Source organism: Colias croceus, chromosome 27 (genome assembly GCF_905220415.1).
Source record: "Colias croceus chromosome 27, ilColCroc2.1".
In the NCBI taxonomy this organism is placed as follows: domain Eukaryota; kingdom Metazoa; phylum Arthropoda; class Insecta; order Lepidoptera; family Pieridae; genus Colias; species Colias croceus.
The window spans coordinates 4978044-4995308 of NC_059563.1; the positions used below are offsets into that span (position 1 = coordinate 4978044).

General features: G+C 32.5%; 2 protein-coding genes and 1 long non-coding RNA gene across 5 annotated transcripts in view; 2 read left to right on the top strand and 1 right to left on the bottom strand.

Annotated features, from left to right (window-relative positions):
• Positions 1–7856, bottom strand: part of LOC123703627 (leucine-rich repeat-containing protein 2-like) — a 24238-nt gene extending 16382 nt beyond the window's left edge. Inside the window, exons 1-6 of one of the 3 annotated variants that reach the window (XR_006753024.1) lie at positions 7282–7856; positions 6910–7072; positions 4137–4232; positions 3095–3260; positions 2292–2404; positions 1262–1419 (exon numbers count right to left, since the gene is read on the bottom strand). Coding sequence is in view for 2 of the 3 variants with exons in the window: in XM_045651695.1 (XP_045507651.1) it covers positions 1348–1419; positions 2292–2404; positions 3095–3260; positions 4137–4232; positions 6910–7072; positions 7282–7772 (1101 nt within the window). In the remaining variant the exon portion in view is untranslated. Of the gene's footprint in view, positions 1–958; positions 1420–2291; positions 2405–3094; positions 3261–4136; positions 4233–6909; positions 7073–7281 lie in introns of those variants that run through there. The other 2 variants (XM_045651695.1, XM_045651696.1) reach the window with 2 other exon arrangements.
• A 304-nt stretch (positions 7857–8160) lies between these two features.
• Positions 8161–12452, top strand: LOC123703851. Its single transcript, XM_045652021.1, has 9 exons — positions 8161–8350; positions 8438–8704; positions 8894–9060; positions 9417–9587; positions 9883–10065; positions 10271–10678; positions 10844–11071; positions 11294–11400; positions 11709–12452. The coding sequence occupies exons 1-9, from the start codon at positions 8266–8268 to the stop codon at positions 11800–11802; spliced, it is 1710 nt and encodes a 569-aa protein (XP_045507977.1). The 5' UTR covers positions 8161–8265; the 3' UTR covers positions 11803–12452.
• A 68-nt stretch (positions 12453–12520) lies between these two features.
• Positions 12521–14788, top strand: LOC123703852. Its single transcript, XR_006753059.1, has 2 exons — positions 12521–12578; positions 13851–14788. It is a non-coding gene; the product is annotated as an uncharacterized LOC123703852 (long non-coding RNA).
• The last annotated feature ends 2477 nt before the right edge of the window (positions 14789–17265 follow it).

Below are 17265 nucleotides of genomic sequence, written 5' to 3' on the forward strand. Positions count from 1 at the left end.
TTTTTTCAGTTAGTCCATTAATTAAATTGAAAAAATAGTGAAATCAATATAATATGCTTTTAGTTGACAGCAGCATTTAAAATATTAGGAGTAAAAATTAACATTTTTCAGTAGTGTTCATCAACTATCTAGTGCTTTTTCATTTTTATTCACATTTTCTCAAGTATTGTGAAATATTACAACCATTACTAATAATAAAATAAAATATTTGATATGTACAAAAATTATAAACAAATTCAATTATAATACATTTAGGATAGAGAAAATAAATTCCCTACACATTATCTACACACAGATAATAAATTGTGCTTTTATATTCTTTTCAAGTATTAATAATTACACATAATAATTATCGATTACAATATTAAGAGCTGATGTTTCAATCCTTGGTTAAAACTTATTCTTCGAATAGCGCATTAAACTACCATTTCAAAAATGTATTCTAATTGTCCGTATATGACACATTTTAAATGTTCGTGTAATACTTTATTGGACGGATAAATTTTAACCAAGGATTGAAAAATCGGCCCTAATTCGAATATCAAAGTCGAATTACACATAATTTTGCCAATATTATGACTACATATTTTTTTTTTATTTTACTATACATTTATTACATTAGAGATACTTAGGTATGTTTAATAGTAATAGTATGATAATAATATCAGATATGACGACATTAAAACATTCATAAATTTCAAAATATAATCTAAAATGGGAAAAGAAGTAATAATTTTTGGTAAATTGTTCCAATTTCCAAAATTTTGGTACGGTATAAACATATCATAGTAATATTAGGAAGTCGAATAACTTTTAGGGACGATTTTTCAATGCTTGGATAAAACTTATCCATCCAATAAAGTATTACACGTTAATAATAAAATGTCACGTAAACTGTCAAATACGGGCATTTAGAATACGTTTTTAAAATGGTAGTTTTATACATTATTCGACGAATAAGTTTTATCCGAGCATTGAAAAATCGGCCCTTAATAAAATCATAATATTTTCTATTACCCAATGACCGATAAAATAGAAAGGTATACAATAAAATATTAAAAAGTACCACTACTACCACATTGAGTTTAATAATAGTAATCAAGTATAACATTCAATTTACACATATATGGAATAATTTTTTCTTTTTTTTTATTACGCATTAAGTAGACAGATCATGCTACACATAAAATGATAATAAATTATTTTAAATCCATTCATACATAATTCGGATAACATTTATAACATTTTTTTCGCACTTTTTCTTAATATTACGTCTTTTCCCGCCAAGTGGTTGTCAAATGTGACAGCTGTCAAAAATGACACATGTCAAAAGTGACAGCTGTCAGTTTAGCTGGCAGTTGACGCGTAGCGCGACAGCTCTGGCAACACCATCCCGACGGCCTGGAAAAATTGTGCAATCTACCGTGAGCGTATTAAAATACCGTTCGATTATACAAGCATGGTTAGTATTGTTAATTATATTATCTAGATTAACACACGTTTTAGGGGGCAAGAAATAGAGAGAAATGAATCGAAAAGATATGGAAAATATAAATAAAAATTGATGTGCGACAAACGTAGTTTTGAGAGAAGAAAATATTTTTTAAGTAGCGTAAAAGAAATAAGTTTTGCTCTTAAATTATAAAGAAAAGGGGAAGGATGAAAAAAAATATGACTCAACCAAAAAAAAAGAACATGCACAGGTTAGTAAACGGTTAGTCACAAATGTTTAAACTTACCTATAGAATCATATTGAATAGAAAATATTCCTTCTAAACATTTTAATATGTTACATAAATTGTTGAGTTAAAATAACAGCAGTAAATTATTATGTAACAATTTTTTTTAAATTATTCAACAAAATTACATGAGATAAAATGTCACCTTCACATACAAAAAATAAAATGACTTGGCTTTTTTTTTGGCTTTTTGCCTGCATTCCATCTGTGTCTGATATTCTCCCAAACGACTATAAGAAGTCTATCGTTTTTTGCATAATTAAATACATACTAATATTATAAATGCGAAAGTAACTCTGTCTGTCTGTCTGTTACTCAATCAAGCCTAAACTACTGAACCAATTTGCGTAAGTAAGCCGACAATTTTGGTACATTTGAATTTTGCCAAACAAGTTTCACTTCTGATACGTGTGCTTGGCACACACGCTCTTATTTTATTGAAATATCAAATTGTGACCTCATCTGATAAAAATTAAAGGTCATGTTCATACTAAAAATTACGAAATTTATTTATTAATTAATACATTTTTATCAAAAAAAACCTCATCTCACCTCATTATCACCCCTCTCTTCGTCGCTCTGATACTGAACATCTAGTTCTGAACTGTTCACGCTGTTCTCCCAGTCCTCTGATGATTCCACGGACGATGCGTCCATTTCCATCTCTGTGAATTTATGATAATACTGTTGTAAACATTTTATATTTCTGTCAAATAGCATTCACATAATGATGGTTGATGAAACACAAACAAAAATAACAAAACATGAAAGTGTATTGTTATTTTTGTTTACCTGAAGAAAACTCTTTTCCTGGCAACAAACAATGCATCGAAAAATAGAAAAACATCGCCTCCCTTCAAAAAAACATATTTCACAACACAACCTGGCCACTAACAACGTGCCAAAAAAACGCCTCCCTCCAAAAAAACATATTTCACAACACAACCTGGCCACTAACAACGTGCCAAAAAACGCCTCCCTCCAAAAAAACATATTTCACAACACAACCTGGCCACTAACAACGTGCCAAAAAACGCCTCCCTCCAAAAAAACATATTTCACAACACAACCTGGCCACTAACAACGTGCCAAAAAAACGCCTCCCTCCAAAAAAACATATTTCACAACACAACCTGGCCACTAACAACGTGCCAAAAAAAACGCCTCCCTTCAAAAAACATATTTCACAACACAACCTGGCCACTAACAACGTGCCAAAAAAAAACCCGAGTCATCCTGTCACAAACCTAAAAAAGAAAAAAAACTGCCCGCCAAAACCCACCTGTCACAATCGAAAAAAAAACCTGTCAAAAACAACCTAGCCACTGACAAATCCTAAAAAAAAAACAACTTACCCAGTATCAAATCCGGGTGTCTCGGCGCCGGTACAGCGGGCAGGCGGAGCGCGGTCGCGTTCACAGCCAGCGCTTGTGCCGCGAGCGGGCCCACGTGCTGGCGGCTGCTTGATGGTGAGCTTTCGGTTGGTGGAGGCTCGTCTACGTAGCGGATAAGCGGGTGATCCTACGATAATGATAACTATTTAATTAGAGCGAAATAATAAACATAATAACGACATAATGAATTATCTAACATTAGAAGTGCTGAACATAGTCAGCGCTGTTCAGGTGCTAAAGCCCGACAGCATGGCTGAGTCTGACGCGATTGCCATGTAACTAGTGTATGTTTTTTAATAATATAAGTAGTTGTGTGTGTGTGTGTGTAACATGTATAGAGGCAATAAATATTTTTCTTTCTTTATTTCAGTATATTTTATTTGTGGCCGTGAAAACTATAAAAACTATAAAAATAAAAACTATACATAAACTATTTCGCACAGATCACTGCGCTTAGTGATTATTCTACTATATATTGTCTCTCTTCTTCACCGATTTTAAATCAATGTACAACATAAGTGTCGAATAAAATAAAACTTATTGTGAAAACTATCGCCAATTTTATTTTAGATCCTTTTAAAGCTGTGATTAAATAATAACTAAACTACCTACTTAAATTTAACCGTTGTCCAACAAATCACTTCCAAACTTAACCCAATGTTAAAAATCATGGAAATCAGTTCAGTTATTATAAGTATTCCTATTTAAAAAAATGTACGCGTGTACTAGTGTACACACGTAAGAAGTGAAACTTCTTTATGACCTTATTTTTAAAAATCGTCTAATCACGCGTGGTAGGGATAAAAAAAATGGCGCGTAACGGAAAAATGTCACGCGTAACGAAAAATTACACTAAATTTTTTTCCAACCCCGATAAAGAAATTTCATTTCAAAAACCGCATCATAATCCGTTGCGTAGTTTTAAAGATTTAAGCATACAAAGGGACATATAGGGACAGAGAAAGCGACTTTGTTTTATATTATGTAATGTAACTCAACTTACTGGATGATTTAATTCGCAGATAGGATTGTCCCGCAGGTCGATCATTTCCAACACTGTCATTACGCTCGTATCGAAGTTTTCCGGCAGGCTGGATATCTATAAATAAAGAATAGAAATCAAATCAAAAATGATAATGACAATGTTTACAGTTTCTCCATTCATTGATACATTATATAAACATGAAAATATTTGTAATAGAACATCTCAAGTCTTCCTTACATCTAGACTCTAGTCTTAACTAATATTATATACTAGCATACCGCCCGCGGCTTCGCCCGCTTTGTCTAATACCTAATAAATTATATACTAAAACCTTCCTCATGAGTCACTCTATCTATTAAAAAAAAACACATCAAAATCCGTTGCGTAGTTTTTAAGATTTAAGCATACAAAGGGACATAGGGACAGAGAAAGCGACTTTGTTTTATACTATGTTGTAAAGTATAAAACAAAGTCAAAGAATCAACTGAAAATAAACAAGTTGTGTTATAAAAACCATTAGATTTACATGTGAATAGGTTACTCCTTATTAGACTTTGTTTTAGAACATTTATTTAAGCATACATTTTCTGTAATTTTGTTACCTAATATGTGATAGAAAATTAATAACATATTCATAAATGTATGTACCTATTAAACATAAATATTTAAAAGTTAAAAAAATGGCGGTAGTTAAAAAAATCCATACAATAAAAAAAATGTACTCTAGTAAAAATTATTTTAATAAAGAAGAAATATTGTAGTTTTATTTTATAAGTGTACTATCATGAAGGACATTACTCCTACAAGCGATTTACCCCACAGTGCAGTAGTAACAAGCACTAATCCCTGTATTATTTTACATTTATTATATTAGTATGGATAAATTAAATGTAAATTACTTAAGCCATAAGTTACTTACTCGTTTTCTAGGTCTTGAAACCATAAATGGTTCTAATATGTTAAGGACTTAATTTATTTTGTAGGGTATATGCAGTTTTTAAATGAGGAAAAAATCTTTATATGTATTTTCTGAAAATATGTTTATTGAAATCATTCTATTGATTATAATTTAGCAAGTACATACGTTTTTTTCAAAAATTTAAAACCTGTTTAATAATAATAAAAAAATGGGGGCAACTAAATATCCATAGTAATATGTATTATAAATGCGAAATTAACTCTGTCTGTCTGTCTGTTACTCAATCACGCCTTAACTACTGAACCAATTTGCATGAAATTTGGTATAGAGATATTTTGATACCCGAGAAAGGACATAGGATAGGTTTTATCCCGGAAATCCCACGGGAACGGGAACTATGCGGGTTTTTCTTTGACTGCGCGGGCGATGCCGCGGGTGGAAAGCTTCAATAAAATATGGAGGGAACAGTCTTAAAAAAAATAATATAAACACTGAATATAAATGCAAAAATTTTCTCGCCAAGCCACAAAATAGATTTGCATACAATTTCGTACTACTAACATAATTTGACCTGGCAAAGGACATAGGATACTTTTTATCTCGTAAATGTCGCGGGAACCTTACGAGTTTTCCTTTGCAAGCGGAAACCTCGATTTTAAATTAAGTCATGTAAATTTTTGATTCCCAAAGACATACTTATTAGCTTAAAGTATAATTAATTATTTTTGTAATTGTAATAAACATAATTAATTTTCAATGTATTACAAATATTTATCAACTTATCTATTCCATATAGATTGCAATAATATCGATTAGGCAAAAGACCTTGTACGATCAATGTTATAACAAAAAATATAATTGAAAATTATATAGCATTGAGTGTTTAAGCCTTGACCATAAGAAATACTTATTCTAGGTTGAAATTCTATTCATTTCTATTATAAGGTGTTATTTTTTTTTAATTTAGATGTTTTTTTTTGTATTGTTGACCGTTCGAGCCCAATATTTGTTTTTTATTCATATATTTATTGATTTGCTCATTGTGTAGGGCTTAATATGACCCTGCCAATGTATTACAGAATCAAATAACATTAAAACATAGTTCATTAATCTAGTACATACTACAATAAATTCTCATCGCCATAGTTAATGTATGTGAAATGAATTAAGGCATTTATTACGGCGGACCGCTAGTAATGTTATAAAATGTAAATACAAATGGTTTTTTTTTTGTTAAGAACAATGAATGGCCATTTAATCTTTATGTGTTCGACAGTTTGTGCGAAGACAGGAAACTATAACTATACTATTTACATCAATTCTAACAGTTTTTCTGTAAATATAATATGTGAAATAATATTGTGATTTGCCTCAGGCCTCTGCCTAAATGCTTTGAAATTAAGTAAGCAACTTATACATTGAATGAGTAAAATTCAATTAAATTTAAGATTATTCAAGAATTGAAATATAATGCTGTTAAATGGAAATAAAAATTACATCCTTAAGCCTCAAACAATAAATAAATATGTAGTTTTATCACAACTTCTAGATATATTTTGACTTCTGCTGAGCTTCTCTATCAGTTAATATGACCAATTATATATGAAAATATGTCAAAACAGATTTTTTTTGTGTGGTGTCTCTCTATGTTAGCCAGAAGGGCTTCTACATCTTAAGGCGGACGCGTGGATGAACCGAATAATCACCCTAGTAGCGACATGCGCAAGGGCCGAACTAAAGGGATCTCGAACCTCGGCTTGGGCTGTCACTTGAGTGGAGGAGGCTGGAAGGGCCCTAGTCGGACAGGGTCAAAACAGAGTTAACAGTGACTATTATAAATAACTTAACTGGCCATTAATATAACAAACTAACCTGATTATTGTTCAGCTGCAGGAACATCATATCAGGGCATTTGAGGAACGAAGCCGGGAACTCTTTCAGACGATTCTTGCGCAGATTGCAGTGCACTATCGCCTCCATGTTGTCCAAATTATTTGGTAGCGTTTCTATTTGATTCTTCTCCAGTGTAAGCCATCTTGAATGCACATTTTACATAAATTATGTTGAGTTACAGTCTAAATATTTTAAAATCTTGTATTTACAAAAATACAAATTCCAGTGTGTATTACAATGAATACTAATAAGGGTACACAGTATATTTAAACCCAGAAACATCTAGTACTAGTTTGGACAAAAAAAAATATTTGTATAATAAAGAAGTCCATATTAGTAAAAATATCGCACCTTAGTTTCGTTAATCTTGTCATCTCCTCAGGTATTGTCTTTAATTCATTGCCCCTAGCACCAAATGTATCCAACTTCGACAATTTGCCGATCTCCTTTGGTATCTCCCGCAAACCTATTCTGTTGCACCAGAACGCTTCCAGATTCTCTAATTCACCGATTTCTGGTATCAACACCTTCAACGGGTTATAACTTATGTTCAAATTTACGAGATTCTTCAAGTTACCGATCTCGGATGGCAATGAAGTTATGTTGTTATAGTCCAATGTCAATGTTGTAAGATTCAACAGCTCAGTTATCTGGACTGGTACTGTTCTTATGTTGTTCAAGTGTAAATAAAGATGTTCGAGCTCCAGGCATGAGTACAAGAGCGTAGGTATTTCAGTGATTTCAAAGGCGTTTAAATTCAAACGGGATTTCTTCTTGGCGATAGCCTGTTCTATGACTGCGAGTATGTGATTTTCACGGATGAATTTAAGTATTGCACTCATTTTGTGTCTATTTTTGTTCACATTTCTATTGATACTGTATTGACTATTGCGTTTTGAATTTGTTTGGTGACTTTGACAGTTTCGAGCAAAATCAGTATGGATCCAAATGTCAATTCATTTTTTAATTCATTTTTTAATGCTGTGTCTGTTGGCCAGGAGCCCAAGCTTTTTGAATAAAAATGACGGAAGTTTAATGTAATCCTATAAATTTCGCTATTTTTTAACTAAATACCTAAAAATGTAAGTGGAATTTACGAAAACATGTTCGTTCGACAAATTCAGATTTAAAATTAAATTACTTAATATTCATTTTTATCTCATATATCCTTACTTTTGATACCTGTAAAGAAACGCTAAGTTTGTATTGATTTTCTTCAAAGGGATATAATTAAAGCAACCGACACAGCTAAATATAAACAAATTATTTAAAATTTACTGCGACAAGTGGAAAGTAAGAAGTGAAGCAAGATATAATGTGAATGTGAGCTACAATATGAGCTTAAAAATGCGTAATATCGTTTCAAAGTTAACACTTCTCGCGCTGTGTATTTATTATGCGTCTACAAATAATGTTCTTGGTAAGAAAATATACCAATATTTAGAATATGTGACTATTTGTATTTTTAGTCGAATTTTCGTATCTTATATTTGCATTATAATTGCAGCATTTCAGCAAAATAAGACGGTTCACCACATACGACGATCGAGCTATGATGTTTTCTATAAACCGCAGAAGCTAGGTACATACCGGTCTTTCCAACCAGTAGCACCACACAAACCCACATACATAAAGGCAGACGATCGCAACGACTACGATGTTAATGCTTACGATTCTGAGTACGGAGTCGTCGTTTCTAACTTCACGTCTTCAATTTATGACGACAACCCTCCGTTGTACCCCAACCCTGATGTGTTTTCTAAAACTGGACAAGGTATTTATTTTTGTATTGTACAGAACGCACGTTATATAATTTAATTGTATATTTATGAACTAATTTAAACAACTTGCAGAAATAAACAAGAAAATATGAACGATATTACAATTTAACCCTAAAATGCGTTTGATCTGATATAAAAACTTTATAATATACCTAATAAAAACTTTTGTTTGTTTTTTGTAGAGTCGCCGAGTAAGCTATCAGATAATAAGCTAATAGAACCAGATGTGGATCTCCCCGATGATTCTTTGGCAGACTCTGATCTTAGAGAGCACAATATTATAGACAGTGTTACATATGTTTACGGATTTAACAATTGCCACGGTGTTCGCGATGAATGGATGGTTTTGGTAAGTTCTAAATATATTAATGAAAAAAAATAATATAAAGCTACGTTCAGTCTTTAATCTTTAAATAGCGATCCGCTTATCTGATACTTTTTGAGTTATTTCGTAACATGTACCATTATTAATAACAAAATAGCGTGTGTGCCGAGCACACGTGTCAGAAGTGAAACTCCATTGGCAAGATTCAAAGATACTGAAATCGTCGCCTTACTCCATGACGTGACGATACCGTCATGATACGACCTTGAAATTTTACTCTCAACGCGCACACCCTCTTTTTTATACAGCAAGAGACAGATACGATGATTCGCTATATTGTTCATAATAATATGGTTGATGATAAATCATATTTTTTGCAGATTTACGTAACAAGTGGTCTCGCGGTACTATTTCCAATAGCCTCCATCGTGTGGTTAATGTGGAGTGAATGTGCTGCAGAGTTTCGTCGAAGCAGCAAACTGTACCCGATTAATATTAACCTGTGCTGCTGTTTGACTGCATGCACCCTTATTTACATTCAGGCGGTGGTGGTAAGTCATGATCAAATTACCTTTTGAATAATCGTATTTATTCGATTATTATCAGATAGAATCTTACAGTCGGTGAGATTGGACGTTTTTGTTCAACAGTTACCTACACAAGTTGAGCACTCAAATTTTGAAAACTTTACCGTTATTTTGAAATTAACAAATACTAATCGAATTATTTTTAGCAGATAGTCTATAAATAACTATCGTCTTTCGTGACTAATCAACTCAACAACAAAAAAATAACAATGTCGTAAGTATAATATGTAATGTCGTTTAATGAACAACAATATTTTAGGGTACATCATCACCATCCCAATGCGAAAGAATCGCGCTACTTCTACACTACACGCATATAACGTGCGCTATGTGGATAGTAGCGTTGGGCTCGGCGGTTGCTGAGTTCTGCACATGTGATACCTTGTTGCCGTTGAAGTATAATTATCTGTTGGCATATGGGGTCCCGGCTATTGTTGTTATGGTAAGTTTGTTGAATTTGCAAGCATAAGTTGTCTTTTACGCAGAACAAGTGAAGGAGCATGTGAGCCAAGTCATGTTAGTTGTTGAACACCATATGTGAACTATGTGAATGAGTGAAAGCCTAATTATTCATTAGTTTCCAATATTTATAAATTAGAAGCCACATAGCTAATCGTGACATATTCTTGAACTAATAAACTTTGCAGTTCAACTACGCGCTATCGATGGAACAATACGAAATCAAGCACTACTGTTGGATGTCGATCGAGAAGGGCATGGTGATGGGATTCATGATACCCGCAATGATATTGATACTCATCAATACAGCGATCATCATTGTCGGCTTGCAGAGCGTCAATCGTAAACAAAACGAGATAATAACAGCCAAGATCCAGGAACTAGTTGACCAACATTTGGCTAATTGGTCGAAAAGCGAGAATCCGGGAAGTTCGGAGACTTTGAACAATGATTGTACTCCACTACCGAGTAGGAAGAATACAGATAGCTCGGATACATTGGACAGGGACTCCAATAGTAATGATGAAGATAATCCGTATATAACTGTCACGATGGGCGCTTCGAATAGCGATGCTAATAGTGAGGAAGGGAGGGAGGTAAGAACTGCTAAATCAAGCATACATGCATAATATTTAAGTACGCTATAGCTAAATCACTATTATAAAATTTATACACATAACTTATGTTTACCTTATTATTCATCATTCCACTATCATATATTGTTAAATCTTAAATGCAGTAATATATGCTTTTTGTTACAGATCAAACGACTTTCCGACAAACATTTGATTAATCTCTGGAAATCTATGGAGAAACTGTCGTGGAAAAACGGCTGGAACATCGAAGGGAACGATTTAAAGGCCTATTTGAACTTGTGTCTGATCCTGGAACCATTTTTCGCTATAAATTGGGTGATGGGAGTCGTTGCTATTGAAAACGCCACTCACTGGTCAACGCCTACTATTTATCTTATTCTTGTATTATCTATGGTAAGTATTACTTTTTTTTCTACCATAATATTTTTTTTAAACAAAAGAAAACGGGTTCGTTAGAGAAACATCAATAAAATGATCTCAACAATATTTTGTTACCTTTATCGTTTTTTTAAACTTAACATACAACCTTATTTTCCGTCTATTCTTGTGTTTTTTGTAAATTTATCTTCAACTCTATTTAAGGTGTTTCAATATGTTTATAACGTTCATTTTCAGCACATTTACCTGATGGCTACAATATGCACAACACTCCCGATCGTACAAAAGAAAACCCCCACCCCTTGCGTCGAAGTAGCTACAGAACCTACGATAGTGCGATCCAGGTAAAAGAACAAAAAAAGTATTATTCTAATTTTCATAGAAATACGGCAAATGGACTTGTATCCGTCCCGAAAATGAGAAAAAAAAGTATTTTAATTTAACCGCCCGCGCCAGTTCAAAAACAAAATAAACTTTTTTACGATAACCACAGATTTAAATAAATAGTTACTACGCTTCGATAACAATGATCTAAGTCACTACTTAACTTTAGCGTATTTACCTTTCTACCATACTATGCAACAACCGAACAATATTTTAATACTAATCTAGTAATAATAAATAAAAATTACCAAAATCATTTCGTTTTCAGGACAACAGACAGCATCCCCCTTTTGGACCCCACCGTGCAACAACCAAATGTGACGCCAGCCCCCGTTGACACCATTAGTACTATAAGCATTTAAATTTTAAAAATAAAAACCGTTGGAATGACAGAAGGCAATAAAAAAAAATTTGACTTGTCGCTTGGAGGGTTTGCTGCGTGTGACATTATTCGTGTAATTTTAAGAAGATTTAACTTTTTTCACTTATTCTGGAGGTTAAACAAGGAATTTAATTTAATTTTATATTATGTCTACAATTTTGCTATGATTGTCAATTATTGTATTTCAAAGTTTTATGTGAATGGAGATTAGAAAATCAGGAAGAAATATTATATTATGTACTCCTTGAAGATGTCAGTATAACATATCGAAAACTATTTTAGTCACATTTTGTATGTATGTCATAGCTGCGCAGCATTCGTCGATCCAAAAAGTGGCTATAGTGTTACCATTTAATAAATTTGTAAAATAAATAAGAATAAAAAGATATCTATTTTCAATAAATGTTACTAACCTGCTTAATAATGTGATCTAGAATTTTTATAAAGTAATGACTTCTTTATATCTATCTCTCACTGCCTTATCTTTTTAAAATATTACGTACTTACAAGTTTTCTATCAACTTTCCTGAAAAACAAAAAGCATTTATAATACCAAAATTTAATTACGTAAGTACATACTTACCATTATTTTCACGCAATTTTATATTTTACTGTGATATTAAGATTTTTTTATTTAGGTTCAGAAACTATATCATGGAATTGTACCTAATTTTTGATAAGCACAATGATATAACTTGTGTAAACACAAATATTTATGACTATGTAATATATTTACAATTCGTGGTTTTAAAATATGTTTTTACCTTAGATTATGGATTGGTCTCCGCGCGCGCTACGACTAGATACCGCCGGCGTACTCGAAAAATGCGGCAACTAAAAGTACGCCGAAACAGTGTTCGGAACCGTACAATAATTATTGTACAAACACGATAATTTTGTGCCTACGTACGATGTACGATAGCATAGTATTATCGTGCGATAATTTCTATCATGCAAAATTCTCGAATTTATATTATTTCACCCATACAAATATGAAATTTTGACGTGTTTCATATCGAACTTTCATGGGAACAGTGAAATTTTGGGTATTTACCCAATGGGTTTCAGTGTCCTGTTGATTTGACAGCAGTAGTTTAAAAAAGATTAACTGTAGAGAACTTGCATACCTATCAATATTACAATTTATATGATTTATTTATTTATAATTGACTTTATCCTAAAAACACAATAATTTCTATCCAAATATGCTAAATTTACGATAATTTTACGCCCCTGGTACAATAATCGGTTCGCTTCAGGTTGCTAACACTGCGCCGAAATCGTTAATCGGCGTACCCGAGCCAGTCGTGTCACAAGCATTGTGTGGAGAGGGTGTACCGATAGTTTCTAAAGATTTTGGACAAAACCTGAAGTAAAATGCCCGTTTGTGCCATAAAACTGTTTAAAAAAAATACAACAAATAATAAGAAAGACACTGGGATCACGTACCATCAGGAATAATCGTATTATTCAATATTTCACCTGTACTTTGAAAATGTTGTTTACGAAAATACGACGCCATTTAGTGTTGCCGTACTGCATATCCCAAAAACACACTTTTAATTTGAACTTATTTTATTCATAATGTTTTTTTTTTCAATACTATTACTAACGCATATTATAAAAAAATGATAATAACAATAATTTATTTCTGTTTAACCTTGTTTAACTGACTCATATATAATATTATGTTATTTTTTTTATTACCGCTTTTTTACTTTTAAAAAACCTTTGTGATAGTATAGTGGCATCGCAAGTGGATTTGAGTCACATGTTCATGGGTTCGATTCCCGGCAAGGCCAAAATGAAATAAAAATATTTTTCAAACTTCTTTCCAAGATAGCCCATTTCCCATTTATGGGGTAAAATTTATGTAGCTGGCAGTACAATTCTTCACACACACTAGCGTCCTCACAAATTGCCTTACACACACTACAGAACTGAGTTGCCGCACTCACGGAGCTATTGTTTTTAGGTGGAGCGGTATCTAGTCGTAGCGCGCGCGCGGAGACCAATCCTTAATCTAAGGTTTTTACCTATTTTTTTTTAGATAAAATGACAATTTGTTTTTACCACCAATCGTGACTTGCACTCCTATATAATCTGTGTTAATTGACCCTATTATTAGGCTCTTAAATAGTACTTACTTTATTTTAATTTTTATTGCTCAAAATAAAAACTAAATATTGGTATCACAGCACTAAGTATCTATAAAATTGGTGGTTAAACGGCAATAATCTAGATTTAGAAAAAAAAAAACTTCGTTGATTCTTGACTATCAAAGATTTCCGCATTTAATACTTTTTATATTTAATTAATGTTAAGAATAAACTATATTTTTAAGATTTTTAAGTTGATAATAATAAAAATATTTCTGTCAGAATATATGAAATTCAATTGTTTAAATTCACTGTTTTACGGAGGAATTAGTGTGAATCTCAAATTATAGAGTTTACAATCAATTACTTAAATAGATTTAGATGTTTCGGATTTTTTAAGAATCATTAGTTCTAGAACTGTGTTTAGAAATTTTAAATAAAAATTTTAATCACAACTAAGAAAATTTGGGATTGGGTGAAGTGTCTTATAAAATAGATTATTATCCTTCATTTAATCGATAAATATGGATAATGAATAAAGGAATGAATGGATATTGGAATTTTAACAGGCAATATGATTTGCTTGCGAAAAATGGCCCCAATTTTCTTAACTTTTAACACTGCATTAGAATTAAAAACTCTATCAAAATGTATGGATCACTCAATTTCGAATCGTGGAATTTAATAAACCGACTTTTGTTGCAATTACAACTAAAAATAGACGTAATTAGTAATTACCTACTTGAACATTTTGATGTAACTACATATAAAGTTTTAAACATTTGTTCCTAAAGTTTGTACATTCTAAGAATTTGATCTCATTGTTACAAATAAAATTTAAATAAATAAAGATATTGTTCGTTTCAAGTTTTATTTACTTATTCTACATAGTAGGTACCTTCCACGTAAGAACGACAACTCAAAGCACTGAAATAGTTTCAAGTTTAAAAAGAGTGAGCGAATTTAAGACTAAGTATTTAATTATAAGTTAGGAAAACTTTAACTCACTTTGAACTGGGATAAGCGAACAGAAAACTATAGGCGAATCTCACAAAGATCAAATAAGTTTCGTTTACGAGTTTAATCTTAGTTTAATGCTTTATTATTTAACTAGCTTCTGCCCGCGACTCCGTCCGCGCGGATGTCGGTCTTCGCGTGGATGGTTATTTCTCCATTTTGAGTACCTCTGTCAATAACATCTTATAAATATCTATTGGACCCAATTCCTAGGCTAGGCCTATAATAATACGCAACGTGTGTTCGCGGTTCTACGGAACAACGTCTATGGATAAAACTGAAAAATTAAGATTAATTTTTTTCTACGTATTTTTCCAGGATAAAAATTATCCTATTTTACGCCCAGGATAATAAGGTATAATTATACCACGTTTCATCGAAATCTAACCGCTAGTTTTCACGTGATGCCTTCACATACAGACAGACAGACAGACAGACAGACAGACAAAAATTTTTTTAATCACATATTTGGGTTTGGTATCGATCCAGTAACACCCCCTGCTATTTATTTTTTCAATATTTTCAATGTACAGAATTGACCCTTCTACAGATTTATTATATGTATAGATAAAAGAATGGATAAATTTCTACCATTTTCTACCATAGCTGTGTCCTGCTCTTGCTCACATGAAACGTCAATCATAAAAACAAGACAGGTTATTGTAATAACCAATCCATTGTAAAGCGAATGGGTAACATTTTATTAGTAAGTCCGAGTGTTTAATAATCTGTGCTCTTACCTTCATACATCGAATCGAAGCTAAGGCATATTCGACATATTTTTAATTGTTTCCACGCAAGATCAATTGGCCACTCACAGACAGCACGACTTTACAAGACCGAAAAGCTTCTGGTTTACTTTTAAAATAATTAAACACTCAAGATTTTTTTATATTATTTATTCCCAAATAAAACAATTATAAAATTACCTACATTTAACAATAAATAAATAATTCGAATATATTATAATGATTTGTCTAGTATTTAAATTTAAACTACGCAATAATACTACCGCGATATTCCCGCCAATAAAAAATATGGCGGACGTACGTCACGTGTAAGCGGGATAGCAATCGACTATTAATATATGTGCGAAAGAGATACCATGATAAGTACAACTATACAATATTGTTTAGTTCGAAATTCGAATCTACATTGCAATAATTTACTAATAGATAGGGAGGCGAAGAGGGGAATTTTCTGCAATACTCGAGCGTGGCAGTTTAAGATATGAGAGATACCTTAGACCTAATAGAACAAACTTTTTCACTATTTAGCTCTATATGTAGTGACGCGCGCCTAGGATAGACGATCAGATTAGTAAAAAAAAATCGATAGTCTGAAATACTCGAGCGCGTCAGATTAAGATATTGGGGGTTGATTTTAGTGTTTTAAGACTAAATTTAATTAATCTGACCATAAGTCCTTGACGCCGCCGAGTTATAGGGTCGCGAACTTGTAAAAAAAAAAACGTTAACCCGGCATTCTCGAGCGCGTCTTTTTTTATTTTTATTTTGAAGAATATAATCTAAAACTTACTAAAAACACAAAATCTGCCGGTTTCCGCATGACCGGAAGTCTGGAGGAGCCATTTCGTCTTCCGAAAAACGCGTTGCAGCATATAGGTCGCGAACTTTACTTTTTCAAAAAAAAAAGTTTAAATAAACAAAAAAGGTAATTTTATTTTACAAAAAAAGGTCTCTTTTCATTTTTGTCCAAAGTTTATTTTTTTTTTACTTGAAGCATCATAAAAACTCAAACTCCCGGTTTTTTGAGTATATCTCGAAAACTGAGGGTGGTAAGAAAAATTGATATTGAATAACGATGATTAAAAAAAAGAAACCCACAAACCTTTTTCGGTCAGATTAAGAGAACCCACCAACATTTTTATCAGATTAAGAAAATATGCTTTCAGGATACCTAGATAAACCTCCCCTATGAAAATCTGACGCGCTCGAGTATTTCAAAAGGACTTTTTTTTTCTGCATTTTCAAAAATTCATCGTAACTTATCGTCATGCCGTAATCGTCAGTTTTTTTAAGGGGAGCTTTCTTGGGGCCTAATTAACACCCCTTCCGAAAATCTGACGCGCTCGAGTAAATTTTTTTTTTGTGCATTTTTTACGAATTTATATGCCTAGCCCCACCACGCAAACCGGCAGATTAGTATACCGTTGTTATCAGAGGCACTTGGGGCATACGTAGTATGAATATCTGACGCGCTCGAGAATGCCCAAGTAACTGTTTTTTTTTACATTTTTGAAAATCCGTACACGCCAAACCCACCGCTAAAATGGTTTTTACCATAGAAGCTTTTCTTTTCGAAAT

Excerpts from the sequence above, each read along its gene's own strand:
- LOC123703851 (XM_045652021.1), top strand. The coding sequence starts at position 8,266 with ATGAGCTTAAAAATGCGTAATATCGTTTCAAAGTTAACACTTCTCGCG. Across the intron at positions 8,705-8,893 it reads GTTTTCTAAAACTGGACAAG|AGTCGCCGAGTAAGCTATCA; the intron begins GTATTTATTTTT and ends TGTTTTTTGTAG. Across the intron at positions 9,061-9,416 it reads GCGATGAATGGATGGTTTTG|ATTTACGTAACAAGTGGTCT; the intron begins GTAAGTTCTAAA and ends TATTTTTTGCAG.